The following is a 16,484-nucleotide window of genomic DNA, read 5'->3' on the forward strand; positions in this document are numbered from 1 at the left end:
GGCAAGAGATTGAGCAGCAGGTAAACAAGGCCAGATCAGAGAGTATCTGCTTTTTCTTAAGGGCAGAGAAATTCATTGAAGGTATAAACAACAGAATGCCTTGATCAGATTTGCTTTCTGAAAGATTATTTTCACTGTGATTTAGAGGATGGACCAGAAGGGCTATACTGGAGACAGACCAATTATAAGGCTGTTGTACTTACTAGGAGAGAGATGATTGTGGTGTCATTAAATGTAGTGTCAGGGAGATAGAGAAAAAGTGGTCAGATTCTAGAAGTAAAATTGATAGGACAGAGTTGCTTATTAAACTAGTGTGAGGCAAGGGAAGTGGAGAATTCCAGGTCTCTGACTTGGGTGGCAGGGTGGTAAATGGTGGTGGCATTCACTAATTAAGAGACACTGAATGGGTACAGGTACGTGGAGAGAGTAGGTCATGAGTTCAGTTTGGCCGTGTTAAGGTTGAAGTGCCAATGGGATATCCAAATAGACATGTCCTCTAAGCAGTTGGGATGTGAGTCTAGGGTTGGGAAAAGAAGGCTGGACTGGAAGTAGTGATTTCAGAGTGACCAAAGTAGAATATTGGAGGTGAATATTGGAGCCATGAGAATGGGTGAGGTCATCCTGGGAGAGTGTGAGGAATAGGGAGATGTGTAGGGCAGAACTTCATTTCAGACCTTTTGCTTTCTTTGGTCCAGTGTTGTTTTTTAAAGTTAAGTTTGAATGCTTTATGTAAGGCATGCACTCTCCTGTGATTCCAGCACTCATACTGTCTTCACTTGCTGCCTTGCCTCTGAAGGCGTTTGAATTTGATTTTAGGGATGAATTGGGGAAGAATATAAACAAAGACCTAGTTTGTTTTATTCACCAGAGTGTTCTTAGCACTTAGCTGAGTGCCTGGCACATAATAGTTGCTCAACAAATACTGACAGAATGAATGAATGAGTCAGTGAGTGAAATGAGTGAACAAATGAATGAAAAAAAGCCCACAAGAGACTTAGAAGGAGTAGCTGAAGAAATAGAAAAACCAAGAGAGTATTTTTTTTTTTTTTAGTCAAAAATAGAGAATGTCTCAGGAAAAAGAGAATGTGAGTAGTCACCCTTGTCATGTAGAAGGAGGACTGAAAATGCCCATTGGATTGAGCAGGAGCTCTGGATGGTATAGTTAGTTTGGGAGGAAACGAGAGTGCAGTGGAATGAGTGTGAGGGAACTGAGGATGAGTTTAAAGAATCTGGCTGTGAAGATGAATTAAAATGAGCTCATGGTAGCTGTTGTTGGAGAGTATATTGAGGGGAGGGATGGCTCCTATTTAAGACAGGAGAGGTCTAAGCCTGGAGGATGTGTTAGGATATCTGTTTCCAGACAGTTTGGGGTGCATATTTTAATATCAGTGCTGCTGCATGTTTAAGAGCTTTGACCTTGCACTGTAATGATTGATATATAGTGGTTGGTCTTCAGGGTTAGGATTCTCACTGATTCAAAGAAAAAACCTAAGCCCGAAGGGGCTGATAAGCTGGCATTGGACAAGAATTCTGACAACACTCAGTTGGCCTAGAGGGGGGTTACAAAGGAATTCATGATTCAGTAAGCTGATTTCCAAAATCCCTTATCTCTGAGATTTGGTGGTTACATAAAGCTGTCATGGGTGTACAGTATTTTTATATTAATTCATCTTGCTTTTTTTATTTTCAGGAAACACGAAGGAAGGAGGGCATTGTGAAGCTGAAACCTCATGAGGAACCTCTCCGTTCTGAGATCCTTAGTGGAAAATTCACCATCTTAGTGAGTATTAATGAACCTCTCTTGTAGTATCTTGTTATTTTCTTGTGTAGCTGTTCTCTTTGGACTTTGTTCCTAGATATCTTATCCTGAATCAGAGAGTCTCAACAGTGGAGAGCAGATGTGAAGTTTGGCATAAAATTATTCCAGTAATAATTGAAATAATTGAAAATCAGTTGTACAGTACATTTAGAAAAGTTTCTTCACTGGTCCATTAAGGTTAGTTAAGGCCTTTGGGATGGGTATAAAATGTGTCAGAGGTCCATCCTTCCTTATTTAATGCAAGCTCTCTCCACTTAGAGACCACAGCCTTTCCAGTAACTATCCAGCAGTACTTTTAAGGCAGAGTATAGAAACCATTGTTATATTCTATGGATTTCTCCTGTTGCTTATTTCTTTGCTATCCTGCCTGGGAAAATTAGCTAGGCAGCCAGTGTAGACCATTGTTTAATTTCTCTGTAATTGAAGAGTTAAGAGAATGTGGTTTTTTCCTACCACAGGGGGAAGGAATCCAGGGGGTGCTGAGAATCAGACATGGGATGATAAAAAGCTTTCTTCCTTTTCTGGAGCAATTGATGCAAGTCAGAGAAGTATTATCAGCATCTATTCTCTTCATAACAAACCTTTGTGCAGGATAAGGGGGCTTCGTGATTTCTGTGATTTTCTATTTGATTTCTAAATATTTCTTGTTTTGTTTGCTCTAGAATGTTCGGGACCCAACAGGAGCCTCCATTGCCCTCTTCACTGCCAGATTACATCATCCCCACAAGTCAGTCCAACATGTGGTACTTCAGGCTCTGTTTTACTTGCTAGACAGAGCTGTGGATAGGTGAGCATGGAAATTATCTTTTGGGTGTTCTACATCCAGATGGGAAAGTGACACTGTTTGATTTGATTAAACTCAGCAGTGCATTCACTATGCTCCTAGAATGTGCCCTGGGCAGTGCTATGAATGGAAAACATTCCATGTCTTTAGGGCTTGGCATGTTTCCAGGTACTATGCAGATGATGGGTATTCTGCATCTTGACCTGCTTGGCTGTATTTCAGGGTAACAGAAGCTGAGAAAGCTAGTTAACTAGCAATTCTTAGTGTATTGAGAATGACGTTATTGAAAGGGAGTGAAGGTGAGATGACCTGTGCTGGTTCTTTCCGATCAATCTCCCCTGATGTTGAAGACCCTGTGGGACCTCAGTTTCTTTGTCTGTAAAACAGGAATAATGCAGAGGATTTTGAGACTCAACATTCAGGAGAGAGGAGTCCAAGAGTATAAGTTAAGCAAAATCATTTTTATAAATAGGTGCATAAGCCAAAAGAACCAACTCAGGTCATGTCTCCCTCCCTGCTCTTACGTAAGTAGTATCATCACTGTTCTATAGACAGAGAAACTGAAGCCCCAAGAAGTTTTGTGGCTCTTTTACAGTCATCACATATTGATCCAGCTGGTCTAAGGTCCTGGTTTCTTCACTCTTGGTCAGAGCTATTTGTACCCTACTATGTTGTCTTCCACTTTTACTTTCTTTTTTCCCTGGTGCTTGCCATTTACAGTTTGTTATTGCTCTCAATGTCATTGGCTGGTCCTCTGGGTTAGATGTGATATATCGAGGGCTAAGACCAGAGATAGAGACAACTGTGCACTTCAGTCATACTTCTGGACTTAGAGGATGGGAATAGCCAAAGGATTGTCTGAAGCGGGGCTCTCTGTCTAGTTCACTTGTTGCTGCCTTGTTAATGTTAATACTTTCATATACTTAGCTTCTGCTGGTGGTGTTCGGTGAGAGATATATCCAAACCACACACACAGCATTATTCTGAAAAAGAGAAGTTACTAAGGAGAGAGGGCCAGCGGTCAGCAGCCAGTCAGAAATGTGGAATTTCTCAGTTCTTCTTTCTTACGCTTGGTCTTCAGGCATAATTTCTAGAGTATAGTTCCCTTTGAAATGTTTCTTTAGCTCGGGAATGAATGGAAGGCTCTTTTACCAGAAAATTTAGCATTGCCTTCCTCTTTGAGCAGCTTAGAGAGTCGGAGCTCTTGTGTAGGCATGACAGTGGCCAAAGCTTGCTTTTTCTAGTGTGAGTATTGAATCCCATAGGAATACCACACAGGTAAATGTAATTAAAACTTTGTTCTCGTGATGTCCATCCCTTTCTTAAAAACCCTCAGTGACTCCTCATTATTCAGAGGGTGCATGTAAGGTAAGTAAATGTGAACCTTTTTTTTTTTTTTTTTTTTGTGGTACGCGGGCCTCTCACTGTTGTGGTCTCTCCCGTTGCGGAGCACAGGCTCCGGATGCGCAGGCTCAGCGGCCATGGCTCACGGGCCTAGCCGCTCCGCGGCATGTGGGATCTTCCTGGACCGGGGCACGAACCTGCGTCCCCTGCATCGGCAGGCGGACTCTCAACCACTGCGCCACCAGGGAAGCCCAGTGTGAACCCTTTTTTTTTCTGAATGAAATATTCTTACTAATGAATAGAAGTTCTTGTTTTCCTTTGTTACCGTGAACCAGAATGGAAGAGGAGGAAACCCTTCCTCTTCACTTAATCTTCCCCTTTCTTTAAGGCCCAACTTCTGTGACTGGTTCCCTCACCACTCCAACTTGTCATAAAATTCTTTTTACTCTGACTTTAATCGCAGTTATTATTAATACCAATCATTTCATATTTAATTATACATGGCCTTATGATGTCATTTGTCTTATATGAATGTTTTTTTCATCTACCGGTAGATGGTAAGCTCCAGGAGGGCAGGGAACCTTCTTTTCAACATTATATAATGGGAAATTCCCAAATCTCCATGGTGGAGAGGAAGTGGTGTCATCAACTTTCACATGCCTTTCATTCATCTTCTTCAAAGTGATCTGTAACCAATCTTGTTTCATTGAAAGCCCCTCACCCACCCCTTTACCCTAGATTATTTTGAAACAAATGTCAGGGACTGTGGTAATCTTGGTGTTCCCAGTAACATCCTAGCTCGGGAATCAAACTCAATAGGGTAGGGAAGCAATTATTCTTAGTAGGGAACTAGCGCTATTATTGTAAACCTCATCTTCTGTACCCAGAAAAGTGAAAATGCTATTGCATTTGTATTTATTTCATGTGCCTTCAAAGGATGAGCAATTTCAGGTCTATGAATATAGAACCTGCATCATTATGCACCATAGCTTCTTTTTATTAAATTCTATTTCCCCTGGCACTGACTTCTCTTTGTTTTAGTGTCCTGCCGCAGGCTGGAGCTGTGAGGGGAAAACCTGTAATTCTTTGAGTTTGGCCCCTGTTGAGCTTGTGGAGAAAAGGGAAGTCTCTAGATCTGGATAGTCTACTCAATGACTGTGCCACTCATTGAACAGAATCTTTGATCTTGGTGAATCAGTCTCTCTGGGGTCATGAAAAAAGGAGACAAGATTTAGCACTCACTTTATCATGTTAAGGGCCATTTGAAATTAAGTCTGCTGGAGAAACTTGGGTCTACTTCAGAGATATTTTAAATTAATTAATTTATTTTTGGCTGCATTGGGTTTTCCTTGCTGCATGCGGGCTTTCTCTAGTTGCGGAGAGTGGTGGATACTCTTCGTTGCGGTACGTGGGCTTCTCACTGCGTTGGCTTCTCTTGTTGCGGAGCACAGACTCTAGGCATGCGGGCGTCCGTAGTTGTGGCTCGCGGGCTCTAGAGCGCAGACTCAGTAGTTGTGGCGCACGGGCTTCATTACTCCGCGGCATGTGGGAACTTCCCGGACCAGGGCTTGAACCCTTGTCCCCTGCATTGGCAGGCGGATTCTTAACCACTGCGCCACCAGGGAAGCCCTACTTAAGAGATTTTTGAAATGCTGCTTCATGGGTAGGTGCTTCCGCCTTGTATTCTGTTGAAAGGATGAAGATACGGAGGCTTCCAGGAGGTGATGCAAAAAAAAAATACAGATACAAAATAACATTGAGACTTCTGATTTCAAGAATGTGTTTTGTGTCAAAAAGTTTTCTCAATTGTAAATAAATGTGAACACTGTTGCTATCATCAGTGAGTAGTCCAATCAAATAATTTATTCTGAACAACGATTTAGGTGTGCAGATCAGGAGCAGTAAGGATCGGGCTTGGTGGAAGAGTGCAGCTTTGAGAAATCTTTAGGAATTAAGAAGATGGGATTGAGTACTACTTTTTGTATCTTCACATGTTCCTAACCTCAATCTGGGAATAGGCTCACCACCTCTTAATCTACTTTTTAACATGCCTTCCAAAGGCCATTTGTGGGTTTATTCTCTTCCTCCATTAAAGTCATAAGAGACAGATACACCATCATTGAGCTTAGAATTTTGCTTTACAGTTTTCTATAGGCCTAAAGTATTTTTTTAGTGATGGGCTGTAGCCCACTGAATTAAAAATCTGTGACCATTTATTATGTATCTGTTTGCAAGGACTGTGCCGGGGACTGTTGAGGGTTATGAGGTAAACTTTTGTTTGGGCCCTCTAGGAGAGACTCAGATGGCTACACAAGGTGGGAGTACATTAAGAGCCACAAGAAAAATCCACAGAAAGATTTATGGGGCTTCAAGTGGGTGAAGGATGGTAGTACATTTGGTGACAATTATCAGGGGCACCTTCATAGAAGAGGAAGCTTTTGAGTTGAACATAGAATGGTATAGAATTTGGATAGGCAGATTCAGAGATATAGGAGGAAACAGTTCAAACTTTGATAACCTAGATGCTCTGGAACATTCTCAGCCTGTGAGTTTGGTACTTGATGAATCTGGATAAATATGCATCAATAAGTATAATTCCAATTCCAACATGTGGGGTATTCCCTCCATACCACCAAGCAATTCTCCCCCATAAACTGGGTGTTCTGCAGTTCATTTCAACTCTGACACTATGTACCTGGAGATAGCCTCAGATCACACAGGTTAAAGGCTCAGTCCTAAAAGACTGTCCCCTGCCCCCTTCAGACTCCAGTGGCAAGTCCAGGTTGTTACCTCTGCTTCTGACCATAGATCAGAGGTTCCAATGCCCCCTCCTTGGGTTCGATTAATTTGCTAGAACGGTTCACAGACTCAAATGTTATACTTTAATAGGTTACCAATTTCCAAGTTCATCAACTTGGAAATTCTCCAAATCTCATCCTTTTGGTATTTTGTGGAGGCTTCATTCATTACAAGGCATGATTGATTAAATCATTGGCCATTGGTGACTGAGCTCAATCTCCAGCCCCACAACCCTTCCTGAGTGTGTGGGGGGGGGATGGGACTGGAAGTCCCAACTCCCAACCCTTTCTAGTCATGTGGTTGGTTCCTCTGGCAACCAGCCCCCATCCTTAGATGATCTAAGGGCATTCTAAAAGTCACCTCATTAATATAGCAATGGATGCCTTCCTCGCACTCCTGGAAATTCTAAGTTTTAGGAAGTTTGCCAGGAAACAGGGTCAAAGACCAAATATATATTTCTTATTATAAATTCTTCTTGTAAGGCCAGTCACAAAAGTTCAGACCAGTTCAGGAAGGCAATTATTTCAGTCCCAGATATGTCCCACATTCTCTGTGTCTTTGTTTTGACCCAGGTTTTCAATTTACCTCATCCATCTTATTACTTATAAATGTTTTCATTCAATGGTTGCTTTACAGCTTTGAAACTCAGAGGAATGGACTGGTGTTTATCTATGACATGTGCGGTTCTAATTATGCCAACTTTGAGCTGGATCTTGGCAAGAAAGTCCTAAACTTGCTGAAGGTAAGGCTGTGAAATGGCCCTTTCAACCCCCCTTCAATGGTTAGGGTGATTTTTTTCTATTCTTTATGAGATTTAGGAACGATGTAAACTTCAGACATTGTGTTCAGTTTAAAGGTCACCTGTAAATGATGACCAATATCTGCTTCCTCAGAACAAGAAACAATCTGAAAAGTAAAGTGGGAGGAATTAAAATAAAATACACAGGAACACTGAGTCATAAAGGTGGGATGTCTCTTTCCGGGAGTTTTTTTTTTTTTTGCGGTACATGGGCCTCTCACTGTTGTGGCCTCTCCCATTGCGGAGCACAGGCTCCGGACGCGCAGGCTCAGCGGCCATGGCTCACGGGCCTAGCCGCTCCGCGGCATGTGGGATCTTCCCGGACCGGGGCACGAACCCGTGTCCCCTGCATCAGCAGGTGGACTCTCAACCACTGTGCCACCAGGGAAGCCCTCTTTCCGGGAGTTTTGTAGAATAAGAATTAATGAAGCCTAGGTATGGCCATTGTCTATGAAAAATGTCACCTAACCAGTAACTTGCAGACTTTTTGTCTCAACCTAGTCAGAAATATGTTTTACATTGCAACTTAGTGTACAATAATAACAATATATGTACACTAACTATACATATACATGTAAAGTTATATACATAGATAGGTTCTTAATCTCTTACCTCAAACTCTTAGGTTCAGAGATATTATTTAATATTTTGAACTTTAAAAGATAATATGGTCTGTATGTCACTTTAATATCAAATATTTCTGCAATGAAATGTATTATTCATATCATAACCTTTGGAGAAGAACAAAGGTTATAAATAGCTTATGGGATTTCAGGTCAGATTTTGCTGTCCCATGAATTTTTGCACCAAACTTACAAAAGAAACTAGTGGCTTTCAGAGCTGTTTAGATTTCAGAATTTGAGCATACAGGTGTGTGTATGTGTGTGTACATATTTATAAAACAAAAAGTTTCACAAAACAAGCTTTACTTTTACTCTGTACAATCATTTTGATTATTCTGTTCTATAACATTTTAAAAATGTTAGTCATAACCTACTAAATTGATTTCAGGACCCACTGAGTGACAACCTGCAGTTGGAAAAACATTGATCGAGGAGTCTGTGTAGTCTTTTTTTTTTTTTTTGGCCAAACTGTGTGGCATGTGGGATCTTAGTTCCCCCACCACGTATTGAACCCATGCCCCCTGCATTGGCAGCGCAGAGTCTTAACCACTGGACCACCAGGGAAGTCCTGTAGGAGTCTGTGCAGTCTTTGTTCCAGGACCTCACTTGGGAGTACTGTGGAACTAGATGTTTAGAAGTGTTTATTTACTATTACAGCTTTACAACAGAAATTATATAAAGAGAGTACTATACTGCATGTTGTTTTCTGGGACTTCACTTGTGATTGTATTACTAAAATTCCTATTGTGGCATTTAGCTTTGATTCATTCCTTTTTATTGATGGGTGAAGGATTTATACCTTTTAATTCCTCATCCATTGATGAATACACCAGTTTATTTATCTACTTCTTTTGATGGCTCTTTGGGTCATTTTCTGATTTTTGCTATTGTGAACAATGCTGCTATGAACATTTTTATACATGTCTTCTGGTGCATATGTGCAAGAATATCTCTAGGGCAGTGTTTCTCAACCATTTTTTCATTATTGCCTCACTAAGGAGTCTTTTTTAGACTCCCCCCACCCCCAGTTGTTGTTCTTCTAATGAAATTTTAATACCACAGATATAATGTATATATCTTGATGTACTGAATGTATTAATATATATAGCTTGATGTACTGAACATATATCTATGCTTTATGCACAAGAAGAGTGTGTATGTTTGGGTTGTTTTTCCCATTCCCCACTCTCCTCAGAATAATTTCACCCCCTTGGGTGTGATATCACCTCTATTGAAAATGCATGCTCTAGGGGAATTCCCTGGTGGTCCAGTGATTAGGACTCCGCACTTCCACTGCTGGGGGCCCGAGTTTGATCCCTGGTTGGGGAACTAGATCCCGCATGCATACCTCAACTAAGAGTGCACATGCTGCAACTAAGAAGCCCGCATGCCACAACTATGAACCCACATGCCGCAACAAAGGATCCTGCATGCCAAAACTAAGACCTGGTGCAGCCAAAATAAATAAATAAATATTAAAAAAAGAAAAGAAAAGAAAAGAAAATGCATGCTCTAGAGCATACATCTAGGAGTAGAATTACTGGGTCGTAAGGTCTGGGAAGATTCAGTTTTATAAGATAGTGTTTAATTGTTTTCCTAAGTGGTTGTACCCACCTGCCATGTGTAAAATTTCCACATCCTCTCCAATACATGATAATGTCACACTTCTTAATTTTTCCCAATCGAGTGGGTATAAAATGGTATCTTGTGGTATAACTTACCTCTCTCTTATTAGTGAGGTTAAGTATCCCTTCATATATTTATTGGCCATATATGTTTTCTTCTGCTGCAAAGTGCCTGTTTATGGCTTTTACCTATTTTCCTATCATCCATTTATGTAGTTTTGTACTAATCTATTTCTCTGTGTGTGTGTATATGTATATACATACACTGTCTCAGTTTATAGCTTGTTTTTTCACTTTTTATACAGTCCTTTTGACTAACATAAGTTCTTAGTTTTAGTATGATTAAATGAGTCTGTATTTTATTTTCTGCTTAATATGTTTTGCATTGTAAATCCTTCCCTATTCCAAAGTCAGAAAAAATTAATTAGCTATTTTATTTTATTTTACTGCTGTACCACTGATTCCACCATGTGTATTAATGTTTTTAGTGATTTTTTTTTATTGTGGTAAAATATACATAACAAAATTTACCATTTTAACCATTTTAAGTGTACAATTCAGTAGCATTAAGTACATTCACAATGCAACCCATCACCACTGTCCATTTTCAAAACTATTCATCATCCCAAACAGAAACTCTGTGCCCGTTAATCAATATATCCCCACACTGCCCCCCAGCCCCTGGTAACCTTTATTCTACTTTCTGTCGCTATGAATTTGCCTATTCTAGGTCCTCATGTAAGTGGAATCATGCAGCATTTGTCCTTTGTGTCTGATCACTTAGCATAATATTTTTAAGATTCATCCATATTGTAACATGTATCAGAATTTCATTCCTTTTTAAGGCTGAATAATATTTTATTGTATGTATATACCACGTGTTGTTAATCCATTCATCTGTCAAACAGTTGGGTTCTTTCCACTTTTTGGCTATTGTGAATAATGGTGCTATGAACATTGGTGTTACAGCATCTGTTTCAGTCCTTGCTTTCAGTTCTTTTGTGTATATGCCTAGAAGTGGAATTGTTGGATCATGTGGTAGTTCTATGTTTAACTTTTTGAGAAGCTATTTTCTTTTAAAAATTTAAAATTTTGTTTTTGTCATTTAAGACCTTAATCCATCTGGAGTTGATTTTTGAGTATGGTATGAGATGTAGGAATCTGACTTTTTTTTCCATATGGATAGCTAATTTTTTTTCCAGTTTTGCATACTAAATAGTCCCTCCTTTCCACAAAATAGGCTTTCTGTTTCTGTTTTAACAGAGTCACAATAACCTGGTAAGTTAATATATCACAGACAGTTTAATCATCTAACCATCTTTCTGTATTATTCATATTGTTTTCAGGTTTAAATAATACTATTATGATCATTTAAGCTTTTTCTTTTAAATTATTTTAAGAAGGTATTTCTAAGACATGGATTATTTGGCTAAAGATTATGAATATTCTTAATCTCTCTTATACATTACTAGGTTACCCTCCATAAAAGTGGAAAAAAATTTTACACTGTCACCAAGAAATACGGGTATCTATTTCCTTCAGCCATCCCAGTACAGCGTTCCATAAATTTTCTCTTTTTTTCTTTTTTTTAACATCTTTATTGGAGTATAATTGCTTTACAATGGTGTGTTAGTTTCTGCTTTATAGCAAAGTGAATCAGCTGTACATATACATATATCCCCATATCTCCTCCCTCTTGCGTCTCCCTCCCATCCTCACTATCCCACCCCTCTAGGTGGTCACAGGGCACCAAGCTGATCTCGCTGAGCTATGTGGCTGCTTCCCACTAGCTATCTGTTTTACATTTGTTAGTGTATATATGTCCATGCCACTCTCTCACTTTGTCCCAGCTTACCCTTCCCCCTCCCCATGTCCTCAAGCCCATTCTCTATGTCTGCATCTTTTTTTTTTTCATGTCAGACGGGTAATGTGCCACAAGGTTGGAAGGAGGCACATGTCACACAAGCGTGTGAACACCCAGTCATCACACTTATGAACTACAAAAGGATCGATGTCTGCATCTTTATTCCTATCCTGCCCCTAGGTTTTTCAGAACCTTTTTTTTTTTTTTTGGATTCCATATATATGTGTTAGCATACAGTATTTGTTTTTCTTTTTCTGACTTACTTCATTCTGTGTGACAGACTCTAGGTCCATCCACCTCACTACAAATAACTCAATTTCATTTCTTTGTATGGCTGAGTAATATTCCATTGTATATATGTGCCACATCTTCTTTATCCATTCATCTGTCGATAGACACTTAAGTTGCTTCCATGTCCTGGCTATTGTAACTAGAGCTGCAATGAACATTGTGGTATGTGACTCTTTTTGAATTATGGTTTTCTCAGGATATATGCCCAGTAATGGGATGGCTGGGTCGTATGGTAGTTCTATTTTTAGTTTCTTAAGGAACCTCCATACTGTTCTCCATAGTGGCTGTACCAATTTACATTCCCACCAACAGTGCAAGAGGGTTCCCTTTTCTCCGTACCCTCTCCAGCATTTATTGTTTGTAGATTTTTTGATGGCCATTCTGACTGGTGTGAGGTGTTACCTCATTGTTGTTTTGATTTGCATTTCTCTAAAGATAAATGATGTTGAACATCCTTTCATGTGTTTGTTGGCAGTCTGTATATCTTCTTTGTTGGCAGTCTGTATATCTTGGAGGAATGCCTGTTTAGGTCTTCTGCCCATTTTTGGATTGGATTGTTTGTTTTTTTGATACTGAGCTACATGAGCTGCTTATAAATTTTAGAGATTAATCCTTTGTCAGTTACTTCATTTGCAAATATTTTCTCCCACTCTGAGGGTTGTCTTTTCGTCTTGTTTATGTTTTCCTTTGCTGTGCAAAAGCTTTTAAGTTTCATAAGGTCCCATTTGTTTATTGTTGTTTTTATTTCCATTCTCTAGGAGGTGGGTCAAAAAGGATCTTGCTGTGATTTATGTCATAGAGTGTTCTGCTTATGTTTTCCTCTTAGAGTTTTATAGTGTCTGGTCTTACATTTAGGTCTCTAATCCATTTTGAGTTTATTTTTGTGTATGGTGTTAGGGAGTGTTCTAATTTCACTCTTTTACATGCAGCTGTCCAGTTTTCCCAGCACCACTTATTTAAGAGGCTGGCTTTTCTCCATTGTATATTCTTGCCTCCTTTATCAAAAATAAGGTGACCATATGTGCATGGGTTTATCTCTGGGCTTTCTATCCTGTTCCATTGATCTAAATTTCTTGTTTTTGTGCCAGTACCATATTGTCTTGATTTACTGTAGCTTTGTAGTATAGTCTGAAGTCAGGGAACCTGATTCCTCCAGCTCCGTTTTTCTTTCTCAAGATTGCATTGGCTATTCGGCATCTTTTGTGTTTCCATACAAATTGTGAAATCTTTTGTTCTAGTTCTATGAAAAATGCCATTGGTAGTTTGATAAGGATTGCATTGAATCTGTAGCTTGCTTTGGGTAGTATAGTTATTTTCACAATGTTGAGTCTTCCAATCCAAGAACATGGTACATCTCTCCATCTGTTTGTATCATTTTTAATTTCTTTCATCAGTGTCTTATAGTTTTCTGCATACAGGTCTTTTGTCTCCTTAGGTAGGTTTATTCCTAGGCATATTATTCTTTTTGTTGCAATGGTAAATGGGAGTGTTTCCTTAATTTCTGTTTCTGATCTTTCGTTCTTAGTGTATAGGAATGCAAGCGATTTCTGTGCATTAATTTTGTATCCTGCTACTTTACCAAATTCATTGATTAGCTCTAGTAGTTTTCTGGTAGCATGTTTAGGATTCTCTACGTACAGTATCATGTCATCTGCAAACAGTGACAGCTTTACTTCTTCTTTTCTGATTTGGATTCCTTTTATTTCTTTTTCTTCTCTGATTCCTGTGGCTAAAACTTCCAAAACTATGTTGAATAATAGTGGTGAGAGTGGACAACCTTGTCTTCTTCCTGATCTTAGAGGAAATGGTTTCAGTTTTTCACCATAGAGAACAATGTTGGCTGTGGGTTTGTCATATATAGCCTTTATTATGTTGAGGTAAGTTCCCTCTATGCCTGCTTACTGGAGGGTTTTTATCATAAATGGGTGTTGAATTTTGTCAAAAGCTTTTTCTGCATCTATTGAGTTGATCATATGGTTTTTCTCCTACAATTTGTTGATATGGTTTATCACACTGATTGATTTGCGTATATTGAAGAATCCTTGCATTCCTGAGGTAAACCCCACTTGATCATGGTGTATGATCCTTTTAATGTGCTGTTGGATTCTGTTTTCTACTGTTTTGTTGAGGATTTTTGCCTCTATGTTCATCAGTGATATTGGCCTGTAGTTTTCTTTCTTTGTGACATCTTTGTCTGGTTTTGGTATCAGGGTGATGGTGGCCTCGTAGAATGAGTTTGGGAGTGTTCCTCCCTCTGCTATATTTTGGAAGAGTTTGAGAAGGATAGGTGTTAGCTCTTCTCTAAATGTTTGATAGAATTCGCCTGTGAAGCCACCTGGTCCTAGGCTTTTGTTTGTTGGAAGATTTTTAATCACAGTCTCAATTTCAGTGCTTGTGATTGGTCTGTTTATATTTTCTATTTCTTCCTGGTTCAGTCTCGGAAGGTTGTGCTTTTCTAAGAATTTGTCCATTTCTTCCAGGTTGTTCATTTTACTGGCATATAGTTGCTTGTAGTAATCTCTCATGATCCTTTGTATTTCTGCAGTGTCAATGGTTACTTCTCCTTTTTCATTTCTAATTCTATTGATTTGAGTCCTCTCCCTTTTTTCTTGATGAGTCTGGCTAATGGTTTATCAATTTTGTTTATCTTCTCAAAGAACCAGCTTTTAGTTGTTTTGATCTTTGCTATTGTTTCCTTCATGTCTTTTTCATTTATTTCTGCTCTGATCTTTATGATTTCTTTCCTTCTGCTAACTGTGGGATTTGTTTTGTTCTTCTTTCTCTAATTGCTTTAGGTGTAAGGTTAGTTTGTTTATTTGAGATATTTCTTGTTTCTTGTATTGCTATAAACTTCCCTCTTAGATCTGCTTTTTCTGCATCCCATAGGTTTTGGGTTGTTGTGTTTTCATTGTCATTTGTTTCTAGGTATTTTTAAATTTCTTCTTTGATTTCTTCAGTTATCTCTTGGTTATTTAGTAGTGTACTGTGTAGCCTCCATGTGTTTGTATTTTTTACAGATTTTTTTTCCTGTAATTGATATCCAGTCTCATAGAGTTGTGGTCGGAAAAGATACTTGATGCGATTTCAGTTTTCTTAAATTTACCAAGACTTGATTTGTGACCCAAGATACGATCTATCCTGGAGAATGTTCCATGAGCACTTGAGAAGAAAGTGTATTGTGTTGTTTTTGGATGGAATGTCCTATAAATGTCAATTAAGTCCATCTTGTTTAATGTATCATTTAAAGCTTGTGTTTCCTTATTTATTTTCATTTTGGATTATCTGTCCATTGGTGAAAGTGGAGTGTTAACGTCCCCTACTGTGATTGTGTTACTGTTGATTTCCCCTTTTACGACTGTTAGCATTTGCCTTATGTATTTAGGTGCTCCTATGTTGGGTGCATAAATATTTACAATTGTTATATCTTCTTCTTGGATTGATCCCTTGATCATTATGTACTGTCCTTCTTTGTCTCTTGTAATAGTCTTTATTTTAAAGTCTCTTTTGTCTGATATGAGAATTGCTACTCCAGCTTTCTTTTGATTTTCCATTTGCATGGAATATCTTTTTCCATCCCCTCACTTTCAGTCTGTATGTGTCCCTAGGTCTGAAGTGGGTCTCTTGTAGACAGCATATTTATCGGTCTTGTTTCTGTATCTATTCAGCCAGTCTGTGTCTTTTTGGTTGGAGCATTTAATCCATTTACATTTAAGGTAGTTAATCAATATGTATGTTCCTGTTACCATTTTCTTAATTGTTTTGGGTTTGTTATTGTAGGTCTTTACCTTCTCTTGTGTTTCTTGCCTAGAGAAGTTCCTTTAGCTTTTTTTGTAAAGCTGGTTTGGCGGTGCTGAATTCTCTTAGCTTTTGCTTGTCTGTAAAGGTTTTAATTTCTCTGTCGAATCTGAATGAGATCCTTGCTGCCTAGAGTAATCTTGGTTGTAGGTTTTTCTCTTTCATCACTTTAAATATGTCCTGCCACTCCCTTCTGGCTTGCAGAGTTCCTGCTGAAAGATCAGCTGTTACCTAATGGGGATTCCCTTGTGTGTTATTTGTTTTTTTTCCCTTGCTGCTTTTAATATTCTTTCTTTGTATTTAATTTTTGATAGTTTGATTAATATGTGTCTTGGCGTGTTTCTCCTTGGATTTATCCTGTATGGGACTCTCTGTGCTTCCTGGGCTTGATTGAATATTTCCTTTCCTATATTAGGGAAATTTTCAACTATAATCTGTTCAAATATTTTCTCAGTCCCTTTCTTTTTCTCCTCTTCTTCCGGGATCCCTATAATTCGAATGTTGGTGTGTTTAATGTTGTCCCAGAGGTCTCTGAGACTGTCCTCAATTCTTTTCATTCTTTTTTCTTCATTCTGCTCTGTGGTAGTTATTTCCACTATTTTATCTTCCAGGTCACTTATCCGTTCTTCTGCCTCTGTTATTCTGCTATTGATTCCTTCTGGAGAATTTTAAATTTCATTTATTGTGTTGTTCATCATTGTTTGTTTGCTCTTTAGTTCTTTTAGGTCCTTGTTAAACATT

The 16,484-nt window shown here is 38.8% G+C and overlaps 1 protein-coding gene and 1 non-coding gene across 2 annotated transcripts in view; one reads left to right on the forward strand and one right to left on the reverse strand.

Moving 5' to 3' along the window:
- The window catches only part of PTPN9 (protein tyrosine phosphatase non-receptor type 9), an 80,145-nt gene that overhangs the window by 35,894 nt on the left and 27,767 nt on the right, over positions 1–16,484 (forward strand). Inside the window, exons 3-5 of the mRNA XM_030874934.3 lie at positions 1,691–1,780; positions 2,482–2,606; positions 7,383–7,488. Coding sequence (XP_030730794.1) covers positions 1,691–1,780; positions 2,482–2,606; positions 7,383–7,488 — 321 coding nt within the window. The remainder of the gene's footprint in view (positions 1–1,690; positions 1,781–2,481; positions 2,607–7,382; positions 7,489–16,484) is intronic.
- On the reverse strand, positions 11,708–11,802 carry LOC115862964 (small nucleolar RNA U13). The gene has a single exon (XR_004043326.1). It is a non-coding gene; the product is annotated as a small nucleolar RNA U13 (small nucleolar RNA).

Source organism: Globicephala melas, chromosome 2, assembly GCF_963455315.2.
Source record: "Globicephala melas chromosome 2, mGloMel1.2, whole genome shotgun sequence".
Lineage (NCBI taxonomy): Eukaryota > Metazoa > Chordata > Mammalia > Artiodactyla > Delphinidae > Globicephala > Globicephala melas.